General features: G+C 50.8%; 1 protein-coding gene across 1 annotated transcript in view; it reads left to right on the top strand.

Moving 5' to 3' along the window:
- Positions 1 to 15575, top strand: part of Ccdc150 (coiled-coil domain containing 150) — a 63980-nt gene extending 48405 nt beyond the window's left edge. The window contains 10 exon segments of the mRNA XM_033756265.1: positions 4738 to 4907; positions 6262 to 6355; positions 7138 to 7307; positions 9666 to 9792; positions 11685 to 11879; positions 12159 to 12227; positions 12310 to 12471; positions 13273 to 13359; positions 14143 to 14262; positions 14372 to 15575. Coding sequence (XP_033612156.1) covers positions 4738 to 4907; positions 6262 to 6355; positions 7138 to 7307; positions 9666 to 9792; positions 11685 to 11879; positions 12159 to 12227; positions 12310 to 12471; positions 13273 to 13359; positions 14143 to 14262; positions 14372 to 14494 — 1317 coding nt within the window. The 3' untranslated portion in view covers positions 14495 to 15575.

The raw sequence follows: 15575 nt of genomic DNA, 5'->3' as shown, positions 1-15575 counted from the left end.
CATCTGAAAGCCAGGCATGGTGATGCACGCATCTAATTCAAACAGGGCAGGGGGCTGAGACAGGAGAATCTTAAATTCGGTCCCAACCTGGGAAATTTAGGGAGACCCTGTCTTACAATAAAAAGCACTAGGGATATAGCTCAACTATCCGTGGATTCAATCCCTAATAATGGGGAAAAAACAAAACTAGACTAAAAATTTGACCTTATTAATAATAACCTTCATGTTTGTGTTTTACTGATGAGACAGAACAGTGCTATGACCGTGGTGGCACACACCTGTAATCCCAGCAGTTGGGGAGGCTGAGGCAAGGAGGCCAGCCTGGGCTACATAGTTCTAAGCCACCTTGAACTACATAGGGAGAGACCCTGTCTCAAAAACAAAACAAAACAAAAAATAGTGCCGTGATGCTTTCCCCTTAATATTCATATGCTGTGTCAATATGAACAGAAGCGGTACTGTATGACAACATATGTATGTGCTATGTAGTGATCAGAGTAATTGCCGTATCTATCACCTCAGACATTTATCACTTCCTCATGTAGGGAGCATTCAGAGTCCTTTCTACTAGCTATGTTGAAATACTTAGTAAGTTGTTATGAACCCTAGTTATCCTACTGTAGAACTTGAAGAGTTGCCAGCAAGGGAGATCTATACCCTTCAGGCCACACCCCCAGTGACCTCTGTAAAGCAGGCCCCACCTCCTAACAGCATGTCAGTTATAGCATCCCCACAACTCATCCACCCTCCAGAAGTGCCATCTATGAGTGCATGAGGCCTTTGGGGAGCATTCTCCACTTAAATCATAACGTTCTACCCCAGTCCCCAATACTCATATACATTGTCTATGCAAAATGCATTTAGTCCATCTCTAAGAGTTGCCCAAGTTTTAATAGTTCCAGCATTGCTGAAAAGTTCAAGTCCAGAGTCTCCCCTGAGACTCAGGGCAAACTCTTAGCTGTGAGACACCATAAAAATCAAAGAAAGTAAAGCCCTGTTGATATGCACTGGCATAGGGTAAACATTTCCATTCTGAAAGGAAGAAATATTTGGATAAAAAGGAATGGGACCGAAGCAAGGCTGAAACCCAGCCGAGCAAACAGGAAATCCTGTGGTTCCATGTCCAGCAGCTGGGAAAATGTGAAGCAATAAGATGTGATCTCCAAAAGGCTTGGGTGACCCTGCATCTGCAGTGTTGGCAGTTACAGCTCTCCTGGTCCCCCACTTGGGGTGGCTCCACTCACTGCCAGTGGCTTTCCTCAGTTATTCCATATTTCTGGCTTTTTTTAACTTCCCAGAGGTTCCATCATACTTTTGGCTTTACTCTCATAGCTTCACACATTGGCTGGCCTCCCAGGCCTTCTGAAATCTGGGTGAAAGCCTTCTTATCCCCACAACTCTTACGTTCTTCATGCCTATAAAATCAGCACCTTGTGGATAATGCCAAGGTCTGCCACCAGTTTGAGAAGTAACTGGGTCTCCTTGGATCATGTTTCCAGAGGCCTCCAAGTACGAGGATGCCTGCGCACTACGAAAGGAATAATGTGAAAATATTTCATGAGCCGGGTGCCCTGGGGCTCTCCTTTCAAAACATAGCATTTAACTTTTGGACCCTGGAGCCTGTGGAGGGTAGAGTCATGCTGATTCCTGGGATGCCCTGAGTGTGTGTTCCTATTGTCCTGATTCATAGTACTTGGCTTCTTTTTAATCTTAATAACCAAGCTGCTCTCTGCTCCAATTTTAAAGATGCTTACTTTCCAGCAGAAGTGGAAATTTTTTAATGGAGTTTTTCCTCCCATTTCTTAGTATAAATCTTGCTAGGCTGGGGATTTAACTCAGTGGTTCTGCCACCTGCCTCACATGCACAAGGTCCTGAGTTCGATGCCCCGTACCAAAAAAAAAAAAAAAAAAATCTTGCTAAAAGCAGTAAACAGTGCCTGTGTTGGTTGTTTTTCTCTTGTTGCTGAGACAAACTGCCCAATACCTGAAGTTAAAGGGGGAAAGGTTTATTTGGTTAGCAGTTTGTAGAGGTTTCAGTCCACAATTGGCTGGCTCTAAGGCAGGGTGGCTAGGGGCAACAGTTCATGGCAGTGGAAGACAGCAAAAGGAACAAGAGACCTTAACAGCATCTTTCTGCCCCTTTTATTTTATTCAGACTTCTTAGAACAGGTGGTATTTATGCCCTTAATCCTAGTGCCCTCAGGCCCAACCCCAGCATCAATCAATAACACAATGTAAGACACCTCTGAAAAAGCATGAGGCTTTGCTGGGACATCTAAACACAGGCCATAACAATACCAGTTGAAATTTCCTCCACCAGATTAATTAGTCCACTGTCCCTAATCTTAGTCTACTGCAAAGTCTCAGGATATGAGCAGAATGTTCACAAAATTTCTGCCAGAGCATAACACGTGAGGTCTTAAATCCAACTGTCAATGGAGTCTTTATTCCAAACGAAAACCTCTTGAGCTTGGTCTTTACCATCTGCATTTTCATCAGCATTCTGATCTTCTGTTCTCTGACCAGAATCTCCCATCAGTCTTAGCATACAGAACTCTAGCGTTTTTCTAGCTGGCATCACCTAACTTTTCCAGACCCTTCCCACGAACCGCTTCCAAAGGCTTCTAACCATACAGGTATTCATAACAACAACCCCACTCCTGATACAAAAAATGTCTTGACGTGAGTCACAGTTTCTGACACCTGCATCTCAAAGGACAGAAGGCTTATTTTGGCTTATCGTTACAGTCCATGGTACAGCAGCATGGCATATGGACATACTGGAGGAAAGCTGCTCAGCATCGTGGCCGCCAGGAAGCCACAGGAGAAGGGGAGGGTCCGAGGGGAGAGACACACCCTTCCAGGTCACACCTCAGTGACCTACGCCTTCCGGCCAGACCGTGCCTGAGTCCCAACAGCAAGTCAGCTGTAGTGTCCCCGTAATCCATTCTCCTTCAAAAAGCCCTGCTTAAGAGCACATGAAGCCTTTGGGGAACATTCTTGGTCTGAACCATAACTTCTTACTTCCCCTGGGTCTGGCAACCACTGTCCCATTCTCCATGCCACGAGGTCAGCTTTTCACATTCCACATACAGGATGATTAAGAAATAACAGTGAACGCTGCTGCCACATGCTATCCTGTGGAAAGGCAGAAATGGGATCTTTAGCACAGCAAGTGGCATGTCGAGCCTTAATAACAAACTGTGCGACAGGTTTCAACTTGTTTGATACAGTCAGTGGCGAGCTACAGCTCAGAGAAGGTGTGTTTTAAAGTGTTCCCTAAGGCGTGGATCACAGTGCATTTCATTGAAGTTGTGCAGTCACACTGCTTTGGTTTCCAGCTCTTTTTTGTTGTTGTTGTTGTTTTGTTACGGGGATCAAACTCAGGACCTTGCACTTGCGAGGCAGGTGGCGGAACCACTGAGCCAAACCCCCAGACCCCTGGGTTCCAGCTTTTTAAGAAATGTCATGACCAACGTTCAGAGTTCTCAATGGAAATGACCCAGTTCTCCTCATGCCAAAAAATGTCAATCAAGATCCAACATGAACATAATAATGATTGTGCTTTTTTACCTTGATGGAAATATGTGAGCTGAGTTTGTACTCAGGAACACTTTGCTGAACTCTTAATATTATGAAGGCGTACTAGATCAAGAAATGATGTACATGCCAGCTGTGGTGGTGCACACCTGTAATCCCAGCCCTTGGGAGGCTGAGGCAGGAGGATCGCTGTGAGTTTGAGACCAGCCTGGGCTACATAGTGAGTTCCAGGTCAGTCTCAACTACATAGTGAGACCCTGTCTCAAAAAACCAAAAAAAGAAAAAAAGAAATGATGTGCATGGAAAATAGCCTGAGAAGTGAGCAAACGGTTTCATCCTTCATCCTGACTACACTCTGTGTTACACACTGTTACTGGTACAGCGATTTCTGTCAAAGACGTGGTGTGTCTTCATCCACCCTATTCACTGGATCTGAACTGTGTGACTTCTGGCTCTTCCCCAAAGTCAAAATGAGCATGGAAAATAAATTTTTGAGTCAATCTGAGATATTGAGGCAGCCTTCACAGCCTAACTAAAGACATAGAAGAACTTCCAGAATGCTTCAGAAAATGGCATGAGTGATGGAAGAAGTGAGTTTGAGTGAGGGGAAGTATTTTGAGGGCATTAATGTCCTTTACTGTAATAATTTTAAAAATTTATCACACTGCATGTGAGAACACAGTTTTTCTTTCTGCGCCTATTTCACTTAACCTTCACATCTGTCCAGTTGCTGCAGGTGATAGAATCTCATTCTTTTTATGGCTAAATTTTCCATTGTGAATAGACACCAGCATCTCTCTTCACCCACCCACATCTCAAACTTCTTCTTGACTGCGGAAGCCAGATTTTGCCTTATTGCAGAGGTTGTGAGCTACATCCTTCTTTAGTGACTTTCACTGTGTCCTGCAGCCTTTCTTTCCCCTGTGCGTAGTTCTGATGGGGTTCAGCTGTGACCTCTGCTGACCTCCCTGGAGCCGCTCTGGCCCCCACCGTGTATGGCCCTTGGTATCTGCAGTCAATGTGTGTGCTGAATTTCCCACAAGGCTCAAGGTCTACTTTTCTCTTTTTCAGAGTCACAGTAATTTAAGAAACATAATGTAAAATAATACTTGATTCTTGCCAGCCTGCCTTTCATATTCTTTCCCAGGAGTCACCAGAAAGGATCAAGTGTCTTTGTCTTGTTTCCTTTTCTCCTAGGTGGGAAACTTTCAGAGACAGTTGGCAGAGGGGAAAGAAGACAACTGCAAAGTTACAATCATGTTGGAAAATGTGCTGGCTTCTCACAGTAAGATGCAAGGAGCTCTGGAGAAAGCGCAGATAGAGCTGGGGCGAAAGGATTCCGAGATCGCAGGCCTCAAGAAAGAAAGGTGCCTGTGGTTCTGCTTCTGTCCGTGATGTTGCAGCGCTGCACTAAGGAGCAGTGGCACTGTGTCACCTCCTTTGTGACAGACCACTGCCAAAATGGTGTGCAAAGAACTGGCAAGTGAGGGGTTCTGGAATAAGAAGGGGACGTGATCCTAAAGATTCGAAGCCGCCCTGTTTTGTGGCAATGGAAGGAGCACGTGCCCTTGAAACCCGTCTGCTGGGTTACCGTTCCACCACTGCGGCTTTCTGCACCTTTACCGCATTGTGAGGGGCCGTCATCCCCCTCACTGTTGGGTGGCCTGAACCACCAGTGTACGTGCGCGCCTGGCCCACTGTACGAGCGGGACAGGTGCGCAGGTACGGTGGCTCAAGCCAGCAGAAGCGTGTTAAACCCTGTTCTTAGGTCTCCAGAAGAGTGATTGCAGAGATACCTGAAGCTGGGCTGGGGGGTAGCTCAGGGCAACAGGGCTCACGGGCCTGTGTGAGACCCCAGGATTGCCCAGATGAGTGAAGCTGAACGACTAATTTAGTTTGAATTCATTTATTACTATCTTGTTTCAAGATTAATAAGGGCTGGGGATTTAGCTCAGTGGCACGGCACCTGCCTGGCAAGCATGAGGTTCTGAGTTCAATCCCTGGTAACAAAAAAAAAAAAAAGATTAATAATAACATGAATTATTCTGAGAACTATTGCCGTGTTTTGTAAGTAAACTCCTTTGAATGTTTAATTAATAAATTTTCCCTGTTTGATTAAAGAAGGAATAGTCTGAGTCTAACAGGGCTTGTGTGTGCCGGTGCACACTACCTGTGTGTCACGAGAGAGAAAGTGAATTTTGTTTTTTTCATTATGCTTACTGTTACATATTTTTAAAGTATATAAAACTTTGAATTGGAAATGTCAGGAGAATAGCATTAAAAAATATTACTCACCATTCATAATGTCTAAGTAGCTGTTAAACTGAGAAGCAGAATTCTCAGGGCAAGCCAGGGCTTGTAGAGGACTTTCGCAGTGATGATCCGTGTAGTGTGAAGTTACCAGCCCGTGGGTCAGGCAGGGATGTGGACAGATACCTAATGCTGTGGTGGTGAACATGTGCCACGGCCAGCTGTTCATTAGCATTGGAAATGCTGAAAGGTTCGCCATCACTGCCCTAGTGTACCAGGCCAAGTCGTTTGACCCTAGGAGCCGTAGTGTTTTAACCTGCAGCTCGCTGTGCGCCGGTTCTCCATCGTCTTCAGTGTTGGCGGTCCACTGTGTATGATACTGCGAGCTTCTTGGAGAAGAGTGGATGCTCCCAAGTGGTGGCATTCCCGGTGATGCTTTTCAAGGGTCACTCTTCTGCTCTCTGTCCGAAGGGCCCTCAACCTGCAGCGGGTGCAGAAGCTGGAAGCCGAGGTGGACCAGTGGCAGGCCAGGATGCTTGATGTGGACGCCCAGCACAGCAGCGAGGTACGGGCTGGTGTTCTCTGATGGTGGCGCTGAGCTTTCTGATGTTGCGATAGGACTTTGAGGAAAATGAGCGGAAATGATTGGTTGGTTTCCTTTTCATCCAAGTCCAAGTTGGGATAGTGAGCTATTTGCAGATAGGAAAGAGACCTGAAGTCTTATGGGCAACCAGACCCTCAGTGTGACTCATTCTCTTGGTCTTATATGGTCCATGTGTATATTAATGACATATTATATCTCATAAATGAAATATCACTCCAGAAATATGAGATTGAAGAGCTCAGAAAATTACTTCTAATCTTTTAAGTAGCCATAGTGACTCTGCTGTAATAAGGAGACACACACGTGTGCACCATGTGACTGTATCTTCTTGTACTGTGTGTGTGTATGTTACATGCATGCATATTTCATATCGATGATCTTTTTAAGCAATATGCAAGGAATAGCTGCCAGTTTTTATCTTTTCTAGGGAATGAGTCCAGAAGGTGATAGGGTCAGAAAGAGGAATTTAGCTGGTTAAGAATTTTTAGAGTTAAAGTAAATTAAGCTGGCTCTGTTTTCCAAAGCTCTGGGGTGGCCAGTGGAGCCTGCCTTTCCCGCTGACTCCTCGGAGTCGGAAGCGAGGTCTGAAGAGTGCTCTCCCGGGCACATTTCAGGTGCTGGTGTCACTCTCCTGGCCCTAATGACCTATTTCAGGGAACGTGAGGATGCAGTGTAGAAGGAGTGTGTGGTGTCATGGGCTCCTTACATCTGCAACAGTGGGCTTGAAAACTCTTCCTCTTTAGGTGGAGCCTCTACAGAAATCTCTCAATGCAGCTAGAGAAGACAACAGGAAGTTGGCCATGAGCCTGGGGCAAGCTCTCCAGACAAATAATCATCTGCAGACCAAGCTGGATCGTGTTCAAGAAAAATTGGAGAAGAAAGAACTTGAGTGGCAGAATTTGGAAACCCTGAGGTGAGGACATTAGAGTCGCAGTCAGGCTGGGGGAGCTCAGCTCCTTGCCGGCTTGGGGCTCGGACTGTGGCCACTGGCGGCAAGGAGCGGGCCTGACAGGGCACCCAGAGCTGACGTGGGCGGGCGTCCCCAGCTCACTGCCCCTCAGCTGCTGCTGTAGACAAGGGGGAGGGACGTGTGTGTTTCTTCGGGGCTCCTGTCTGTTTGGATGCAGGACAGCAGCAGTGTGGGTGGGACGGCCCCATCCGAGCGGATGCCACCCATCCGTTCTTTTCAGTTTCCACCTGAGGTCAGTTCAGTTGGGTGCCCCAGCCCCGGGCGGGTAGGAGCCAGGCTGAAGTGAGGGCTCACCCTTCCTCCAGACAGGTCCTCACCTCCCCGGGCTCCTCCCGCCCTGCTCCTCCCTCCTGACACATAGAGGCCCCTGGCTGACTTTGCTCTGCCTGCCTCTCCCGCAGACAGCCTGCTGCGGGCTGCTGTCCCCGCCCAGTTGACAGCATCTTTTCCGATTGGCCCGATAGAATCCCACCTTGAAACCAGCCTGTCTGAAATAGAGCCCCAAGCTGTGCTTTCTTGATAAGTAGACCTTAGGTCGAACCCGATTCATCTTTGAACTATCTGAGCAGCGACAAGCAAATTCTGAAGCAAGCAAGTGCTGCCGGCAGAGCTGTGGCCTCCCTCATCCCTCATGTAAATAGCCTGGCATTTTATGGGAGCACTTTATGCCCCCCCCCAAATTTCAGAGTTTTGTACAACTTACTGTCTAAATCAGAACTGACTAGCTGACCCTGAGGGGTTTTTAAATGATTTTGTGAACCACAGTGTAAGCCAGAACATCTTCGGGCTGAAATCTTTCACTAGAATGTAAAGTTTGCTCAGATCCTGTATGTGAAAATACCTTCTCCATTTTAATGTGTGTTTTCTTCTGTACCTGACTTGGAATAAAGATCGGCGTGCACATTGCCTGTCCCCTGGGACATCCATACCTCAGTCAGATTGTCACAGGCTTGACCTGAACCATGAAATCAAGGCCTGTTCTAAACCTTGCTGACACTTAGATCCTCTTGGCCTCCGTCCTTGGCACCAGGAACCAGTTTCATAAAAGACATATTTTCCACCGACCAGGGAGATAAACAGGTAGTATGATTTGCGTATGATTTGAGCAGTTAGATTCACTGTGCACTTTGTTACCGTGACCCTGGTTCTCACAAGGAGCTGCTGCTTGCGCTGGCTTTAGCAGTGTGTAATGAGGAGCCTGCAGCAGACCCCTCCAGGGCTGGCTCAGTAGGGGCCTTAGCCCTGTGGGAATCTAATGCCGTGTCCCCAGGAGGTAGTGCTCAGGCGGTGATGTGAGCCTTGGGGAGCAGCTGTAAACATGGAGGTTCATTCCTAACTGTCCATCCCTGGGGGCTGGGACCAGGTCTTACAGTATGATTGCCGCCTTTGTTTCCTTCATGTGAATGTCTTACCTTTGGGTTGAATCCTCATACAGAATGACTTTTATTTTTGAGACAGCCTCATTGTGTAATTCAGGCAGAACTTGAACTCGGTGTATAGCCCAAGCTGGTCTCCACATCCCCGGCAGTCCTCCTGCCTCAGCCTCTCAAGTGCTGGGATTACAGGCACACACCAGCATACCTGGCCAGAATGACTTTTTTTTTTTTTTTTTACTTTTATTTGCATTTATTTTATGCTGAATTTATTCTCGTGACGTAAATTTTTGCCTCTTCTCTGCACCTTCCTCTGTTCAGTGGGGCTCGGGGAGCTCATGTGGGTTCTTGGCCCTGAGCTCTGAGTGCGCTGGTGCACCACAGGTGCTTTGTCCACTGATGTGTTCACTGACCCGGGAATCTCCGCCTAACCCTCAGCTCAGCATCACTCTGCATTTCTAAGCACATGCAGCAAAATCTCAGCACTCTTTGGGCCACCGCCCCGTGTCCAGCCCCACTGTCCAGCCCCACACCTTCCAACTCCAGAGTGGCACACGCTGCTCCTTTAGTGTGACCTTCCGGATGTGCAGACCCCTGATGGTCTGGGCAGTTTCACGGTGTCCTTTCAGGGACCACGATGACTTGAGCCTCTTGATCTGCATGATTTTGTGGGGTTTTCTGCATTTTCACAGGTCACCTGTGCCGGCTTACAGGAAGAGCCAGAATGACTGTTGAAATGGTGCAGCGAAAAGCATTTCTTTTTTTCTTGTCACTGAGCTCTAGATGGATGAGAGGGAGCCAGTGAGATCTGCCGCTCGTCCGCCAGTCCACTTGCACACCTTTTGGAGAGTTGCACGTTCCCCTCCAGGTGGTTCTGGCCTCCTGAGGTGATTTCCTCAGCCGCCTGGCCTTGTCTTCTTCACAACAGAGAGAGGATGACGGAGGAGTGCAGAGCGGAAGCGGAAATGCATGCTGAGCTCATCGAAGCGCTAAGGAAGCAGTTCCAGACTGAGAGAGATACTGCGAGGAAAGCGGCACAGCAGGAGCTTGCTGAGGTACGCAGTCAAGGACTAACCAAGGAGCCTCTGCTGAGGGGATGGCACAGGGCCGAGGTCTGGGCCGCCCTGTTCCCTGTCCGCCTGATGCCCGTCCCCAGGAAGCCCCGTTATACTTGGGTGGCGGAGGCTGAGAGCCGCGGGTCGCACCATCAGCGGGCTCAGGCTCCTTAGCAGCGTCAGAGAGGCGCTCGGGTGTGAGCTGGTGACACTGCCGCTCTCCGCCCTCGAGCTGGCCAGGTGACAGGTGACGGGAAGGCTTTGGAGGGCCTCAGTGCACCACATGTGAGGCCGAACGAGCAGGATGGAATTCAGGGGAAGGGAGAGCAGGTTTCGGGTCACAGAAACAAGACAAACGCAGCTGAATGCGTGGAGATGCGGTCGGCCCCTCTGAGAGGCCTGCAGAGGTGGCCGATGCCACCAGGACAGTGGGCCCAAGGCCCCGGAGCCGGTATGTGGCCGCCATACCACGTCGCCATCCAGGGGCAGGAGCAGTGTTGGGAGCCATGCAGACCAGGAGGAAGGACGAGACTGCAGGAGGAGAACCTGCAGCGCGGTTTGGTAACTGGTGTAGGCCAAGCCAAGTAGTTCTGTTGTTGACAACACAGAACAGTTAAGTCAGAGAGCCCCTTTCACAGAAAAGAGTGAGCCATTAAGTGTTACCTGTGAACCTAGACGAGGGAGGGACTAAAACCTCCAGGACTTGGGTGGGATGGCTGGCCTTTGTTCTGTGACTGCGACGTAAGGCAGGTGCCATGCGCAGACCATTCCCAAGTCAAATTCAGCAAAGCACTGTAGAAACACATTTTTAAAAATGAGGCTTGTGAGAACAGAAGAGTACATTAGATGCTGAAAGGCAGCTTCATTCGCAGATCAGTGTGCAGAACACTTACAAAACCGAAACCCGAGGGGGCGCCAGGGGCTGTGAGGCTACTGGGGCAGCAGGAAAGGGCCCAGCTCTGCCTCCCGGTAGGTGTGCAGAAGTCCTCCGAGGGACCCAACTTCCGCTTCTGCTGTCCTAAGGTAGAAACCATCAGTGTCTCAACTGGGAGTCCCCGTGACCCTGGGCAGGGGCACTGTGGGCCGGGGACGAGACACCGTGGGCTGGACTGTTCCTTACCACGCACTGCCATCCCAGAGCACTGCAGCTCCTTCCTGTCTCCGCCCATGCAGCTCACAGGGCACCCATTTAAGGGAACTTCAGAAGGTGGGAATCTGAATCATCTCAGTAGTCACCATGGTGTTTTTCCTTGGGAAAAGCATATTACAGTCCTTAAGAACAAAATTTAAGAGCTTGCATGGTGATACACACCTGTAATCCCAGCACTTTGGAGGCTGAGGCAGGAGGATCACCGTGAGTTCAAGGCCAGCCTGGGCTACATAGTGAGAGCCTGTCTCAAAAAACCAAAACAAAACAAAGTCAGAATTAGAAAGATAAATGCAGCTCCCGAGATTTACGTAAACCACCATGACGTGTGTTTTCATTTCCTGGACACGAGCTGCAAGTGACAGGAAGAAGAGAAAAGCAGCTGCCGTGTACCCAGCCCTGTGCTCTTTCTGTCCGCTGTCTCAACTCTTCTGCGTCTTGCTTTTTTCAGTAGATGAACCTGAGCTCAGGAAGTTAATGACCCCAAACCACTCAGCTAGTGAGTGGTGAAACTGAGACCAAAGCTTCGGTCTGACTCCAAATCCATGCCCGTAAAGTGCAAAGGTGAACATATGTCCGTGTTCTTCATCTGTTCTGAGAAAGATGTTCTCTGGTGTTAAAGTGACAATTGATGCCTTGCTCGATCCACTGTCGTCGTTACTGCCTCACTCCCAGGAACACCAGCGGAGCTTCTCTTGCTGAACACCAGATGGAGAGAGCCCAATCTGTTCCTTTGTGTTCTAAGCTGAAGAAAGCCCTCCACGAAGCCAACTTCCGGTCAGTGGAAGTGTCCCGGAGCAATCGAGAGCTGCGGCAGAAAATCGCCGAGCTGGAGAAGACGCTGAGCAGTAGCCAGGAGAAGCTAAAGAGTCAGAAGGCCCAGATAAAGCTTCACCTGTCAGCCAAGACAAGCAACGCTCAGAACGTGGAGAGGATGAAGGTTGTGCGAGCGCCAGCGTGGGGCGGGTGGGCTTCTGGGAAGCAGGGTGTCCTCCCTGGCCGCGGGGCAGTGGCTGCCGGGTAAACCTGGGCCCTCAGCTGCCAGGACCACTGGAGCATTCATCCCTTCCCCATAATGGTCCCAGACCTCGCCCTGAAGGGGCCGGGCAGCAAACAGCCAGCAGGAAGTGTGTCCCCTGTGGGATTCCGCCTGTCACCCAGAGGGCACAGAACAGCACATTTCTCCATCCGTTCACATTATGTCCACATTTACTTTCAGCAAATAGAAGCAGAACTGAGGCAGATGGAGCTGATCAAGGATCAGTATGAGAAAAAAAACTACGAGCAGGTAGCGGGCCGTCACACACTTTACCCCCACCCCCGGGCCCCCCTCCCGGGCTCACGGCTGGCTCCCTGTCTGTCCCGGCCAGTCCCTGAGCATCCAGAGGTTCATGTCAGAAACGAGCCGTTTGCAGAAGGAGGTGCAGCTGCTGGCCAAGAGCCAGCACGAGACCGCAGCCCAGAGCAGACTGCAGGAGCTGCGGCTGGTGGCCGAGCGCAAGATGAGGCAGCAGTTGGAAGGCCGGTGCCAGGTGAGGGGCCCGGCCGCTCTCGGCCAGCTGCAGACGCGAACGCATTCACAGATGGTTCATCGTAGAATGACGCTTTCTAGGAAGAGGCCTGGAGCTTGGAATACGGCATGTTTCTACGTGTTCCCACTACTGGGGACAGAACACAGGGCTTTTGTTGTTTTGTTTTGGGGTTTTTTTGTACCAGGGATTGAACTCGGGACCTTGTGCTTGTGAGGCAGGTGGTGGACCATTAAGCTAAATCCCCAGCCCAGGGATTTTGTAATAGGCTATATCTCCAGCTCTTTTTACATTTTTTTATCTTGAGTTGCCGAGGCTGGGCTTGAACTTGTAATCCTCCTGCCTCAGCTTCCCAGTGTGCTGGGCTTAGGTCTGTACCACCATGCCTCGCACCATCTTTAGTCTCATAAAAGTAATACTCATTTGCAGAGAACAACTGCTTGAGCTCACACATGCAAAACACCAGCTACTAGTAAGGTCTGAAGTGGGGGCCGTGCCCTTGGGAGTTCTGTCCCCCGGTTCTGCCCCAGCGCACAGATACCCTTGCTGCTGTGACAGGAGTCATGGGGTCCCCGGCCTAAGGCAGAGCACTGTATCACTGGAGGGCAAGGGTCACTGCTGGGAAAGGTCTCCGTTCTGCAGAGACACTGTCACTGTGCCGGCAGAGTGCAGGTTCAGCTGCAGATCGTTTAGAAAGGTGAAGGCCCCACCCCGCTTCTGTGACGTGGTTGCCATATTACAGTTCGAAGCTCTGTTGTTCCTGTGCCACCCCGGGAATGTGTAAAGTCCGTGTCGCATTTTCAGGAGCTGGAAGAAGCTGTGAGACACCTGAAGAAATGTAAAGAGGCGACAGAGAATAAACTGAAAGAAGCCAGTGCGGAGTCAGAGCAGGTGAGCACCATGGAGTCTGTCGGAGACCCCGAGTCCTGACGGCACACGGTAGGGTGCTAACCCTGAAGGCCACATATCCAGCACTGCCTGGAGGGGAAGACCAGTGTGTGCGTAGGTGTTAATGCTTTATCTGACGTGAGCCAAAGAGCAGGGTCTGTGATGCACGCCTGTAGTCCCAGCACCTGGGAGGCTGAGACAGGAGGATTGCTGCAAGTTGAAGGCCTGCCTAGACTACATAACAAGACCCTATCTCAAAACTAAAATAAAATAAAAATTTAAAAAGTGGAAACTGTACAGTCAGTAACTCGAAGTACAGATTATGCTGTTTGTGAACTTACTTCCTCTCCCCACCTGAAGTTGGTCTGTTTGAGGGTACATAGAGCCGCACACGGTTAGGGCCAGAAAGGAACTTGGTGCAGAGCATCACTGTGCTTTCTGCCAGCAGTGCGTGTCCCTGCTGAGAGACAGTACAGGATGTGACGTGACAAGCCTGAGGACACGCACCAAGTGTGTGTAAAGCTCAAGCCCACCCGTGTCCCTTACCTGGACTCCCAGCACGGGGGTGTGGGGGCTGAGGCCAGCCTGGCTACGTAGTGAGTTCAAGGCCAGTCTGCACTACACAGCGAGACCCTGTGCTTTAAACTTTTTTTTAAATGACTCATCTAGTGGATTCTTGAATGCGTTGCAAAGAGACTGCGGGACTCTCAGTCAGAGTCAAGGCCTCTTGCTGTCCAGGTTGCGTCTGCAGCACTGCCTGAGGCGCCTGTGCCTGTTCGTGTGCAGATATCCACTAACCTGGAGGAGGCGCACCGCTCGTTCAAGTGCAGGTGTGATGGCCTCCAACTGGAGCCGACAAGGAACCGGCCGCAGAGGCTTCCCCAGGAGGACGAGTGGCCGGAGGAGGTAGCGTTCGACTCTGGCTGGAGCCCGCGCTGCCTCCCACCCGGCCCGTCCGCTGTCCGGGAACGGGCGGCCGCGGGGTCCTGAGGGTTCTGTGTTTCCTTTCCCACAGGACAAAGACGCACACAACGTCCTGTCCACGCAGTCTGTTCTGCACCGCTGGGAGATGAAACAGAAACTTGGGCGTGGGCCCAGGCAGCACCCCTCGGAGGTCAACAGGAAAAAGTGTCCCTGATAGAGGGGCTGCCTCGGTGAGGCTCGCCCCCGGGGCCCTGAGCCGGACCGGGCCTGGCCTGGCCTACTGCACCAGGACAGGCGTCTGGTGTGGGCTCAGGAGCCGGCCCTGGTTTACCCTCCACGGACTCCTGTCTTACCACAGAGCCACCCCACCTTCCGTGTCCCTGTCCCTGTTTTCCACCCAATAAATTAGTTTGTTGTATGATAGGAGATGCCGTTGGACAATATGCAGCTGCGGTTTACTGTGCCGAGACCTGACCAGCAGGTAGTCCCGGAAGTCCAGTGGCCTGTGCAGCGGTCAGTCTTCCTGTCACTGACCGGACTGAGATGCCCGGAGGTGGCTGCCTCTCGGGCGCTGGACTGCACCACTGATGCGCACAGCTGCGTCTGGGGTGGGGCCTATGCAGCAGGTGGCTCTCCCTGGTGCTCTTTCCCCGTGCTCCGCTGCCCAGCCGGCTCTGCCCCCACGCCCCTCCACCATGGTGCCCCTGCCACACAGCCACTCGCAGAGGACTGTGGGAGACAGGCTGGGCAGCCTGTGGGGGTCAGGTGAAGCTCTCCTTCTGCTTAGTGTGGTGACTTCATGGCCGTGTCCACTTTGAAACTTGTCATTGGGTCTACGGCCATACCACCCTGAACATGCCCCATCTCGTCTGGAACTTGTCATTGGCTCCTATGCTTAGGGTTTGGGTCCTTTCCCTAAGGAGACTGTGCCTGCACAAAAGCTCCATTGATAACAGAATGTGAAGATGCAGTCATTAAAACCATTGGGTACTGGCTCAGAAGTGGACAAAACCGAGTCCAGAAGCAGCCCAGAGGAGGTCTGTGGTCACGCGCTGTTCCCCGAGTTGCGGAACCGTCTGCTGCTTTCCCATGGAAAGGCCTGCGTTTACTTCCCACGTCGTCTGCCGAACACCCACGGGTGGCCATCAACTCTGTACGGCAGAGCTGCCTCGGGTGGATGAGATTCCAGGTGAGCGGCAACCCCTGGACTGGGGTCGCGGGTGGACGGCAGCGCCTGGTGGGAAGCGAGGCTTCGCTCCTCCGCTGTGTCGCCCTGGTGACCAGGCTGTCCTTGC

The sequence above is a fragment of the Fukomys damarensis genome, unplaced genomic scaffold (assembly GCF_012274545.1).
Source record: "Fukomys damarensis isolate Sample0158 unplaced genomic scaffold, DMR_v1.0_HiC HiC_scaffold_26, whole genome shotgun sequence".
NCBI lineage: Eukaryota > Metazoa > Chordata > Mammalia > Rodentia > Bathyergidae > Fukomys > Fukomys damarensis.
The sequence above is the reverse complement of the archived record's forward strand: the minus strand, read 5'-3'. Positions and strand labels throughout refer to the sequence as shown.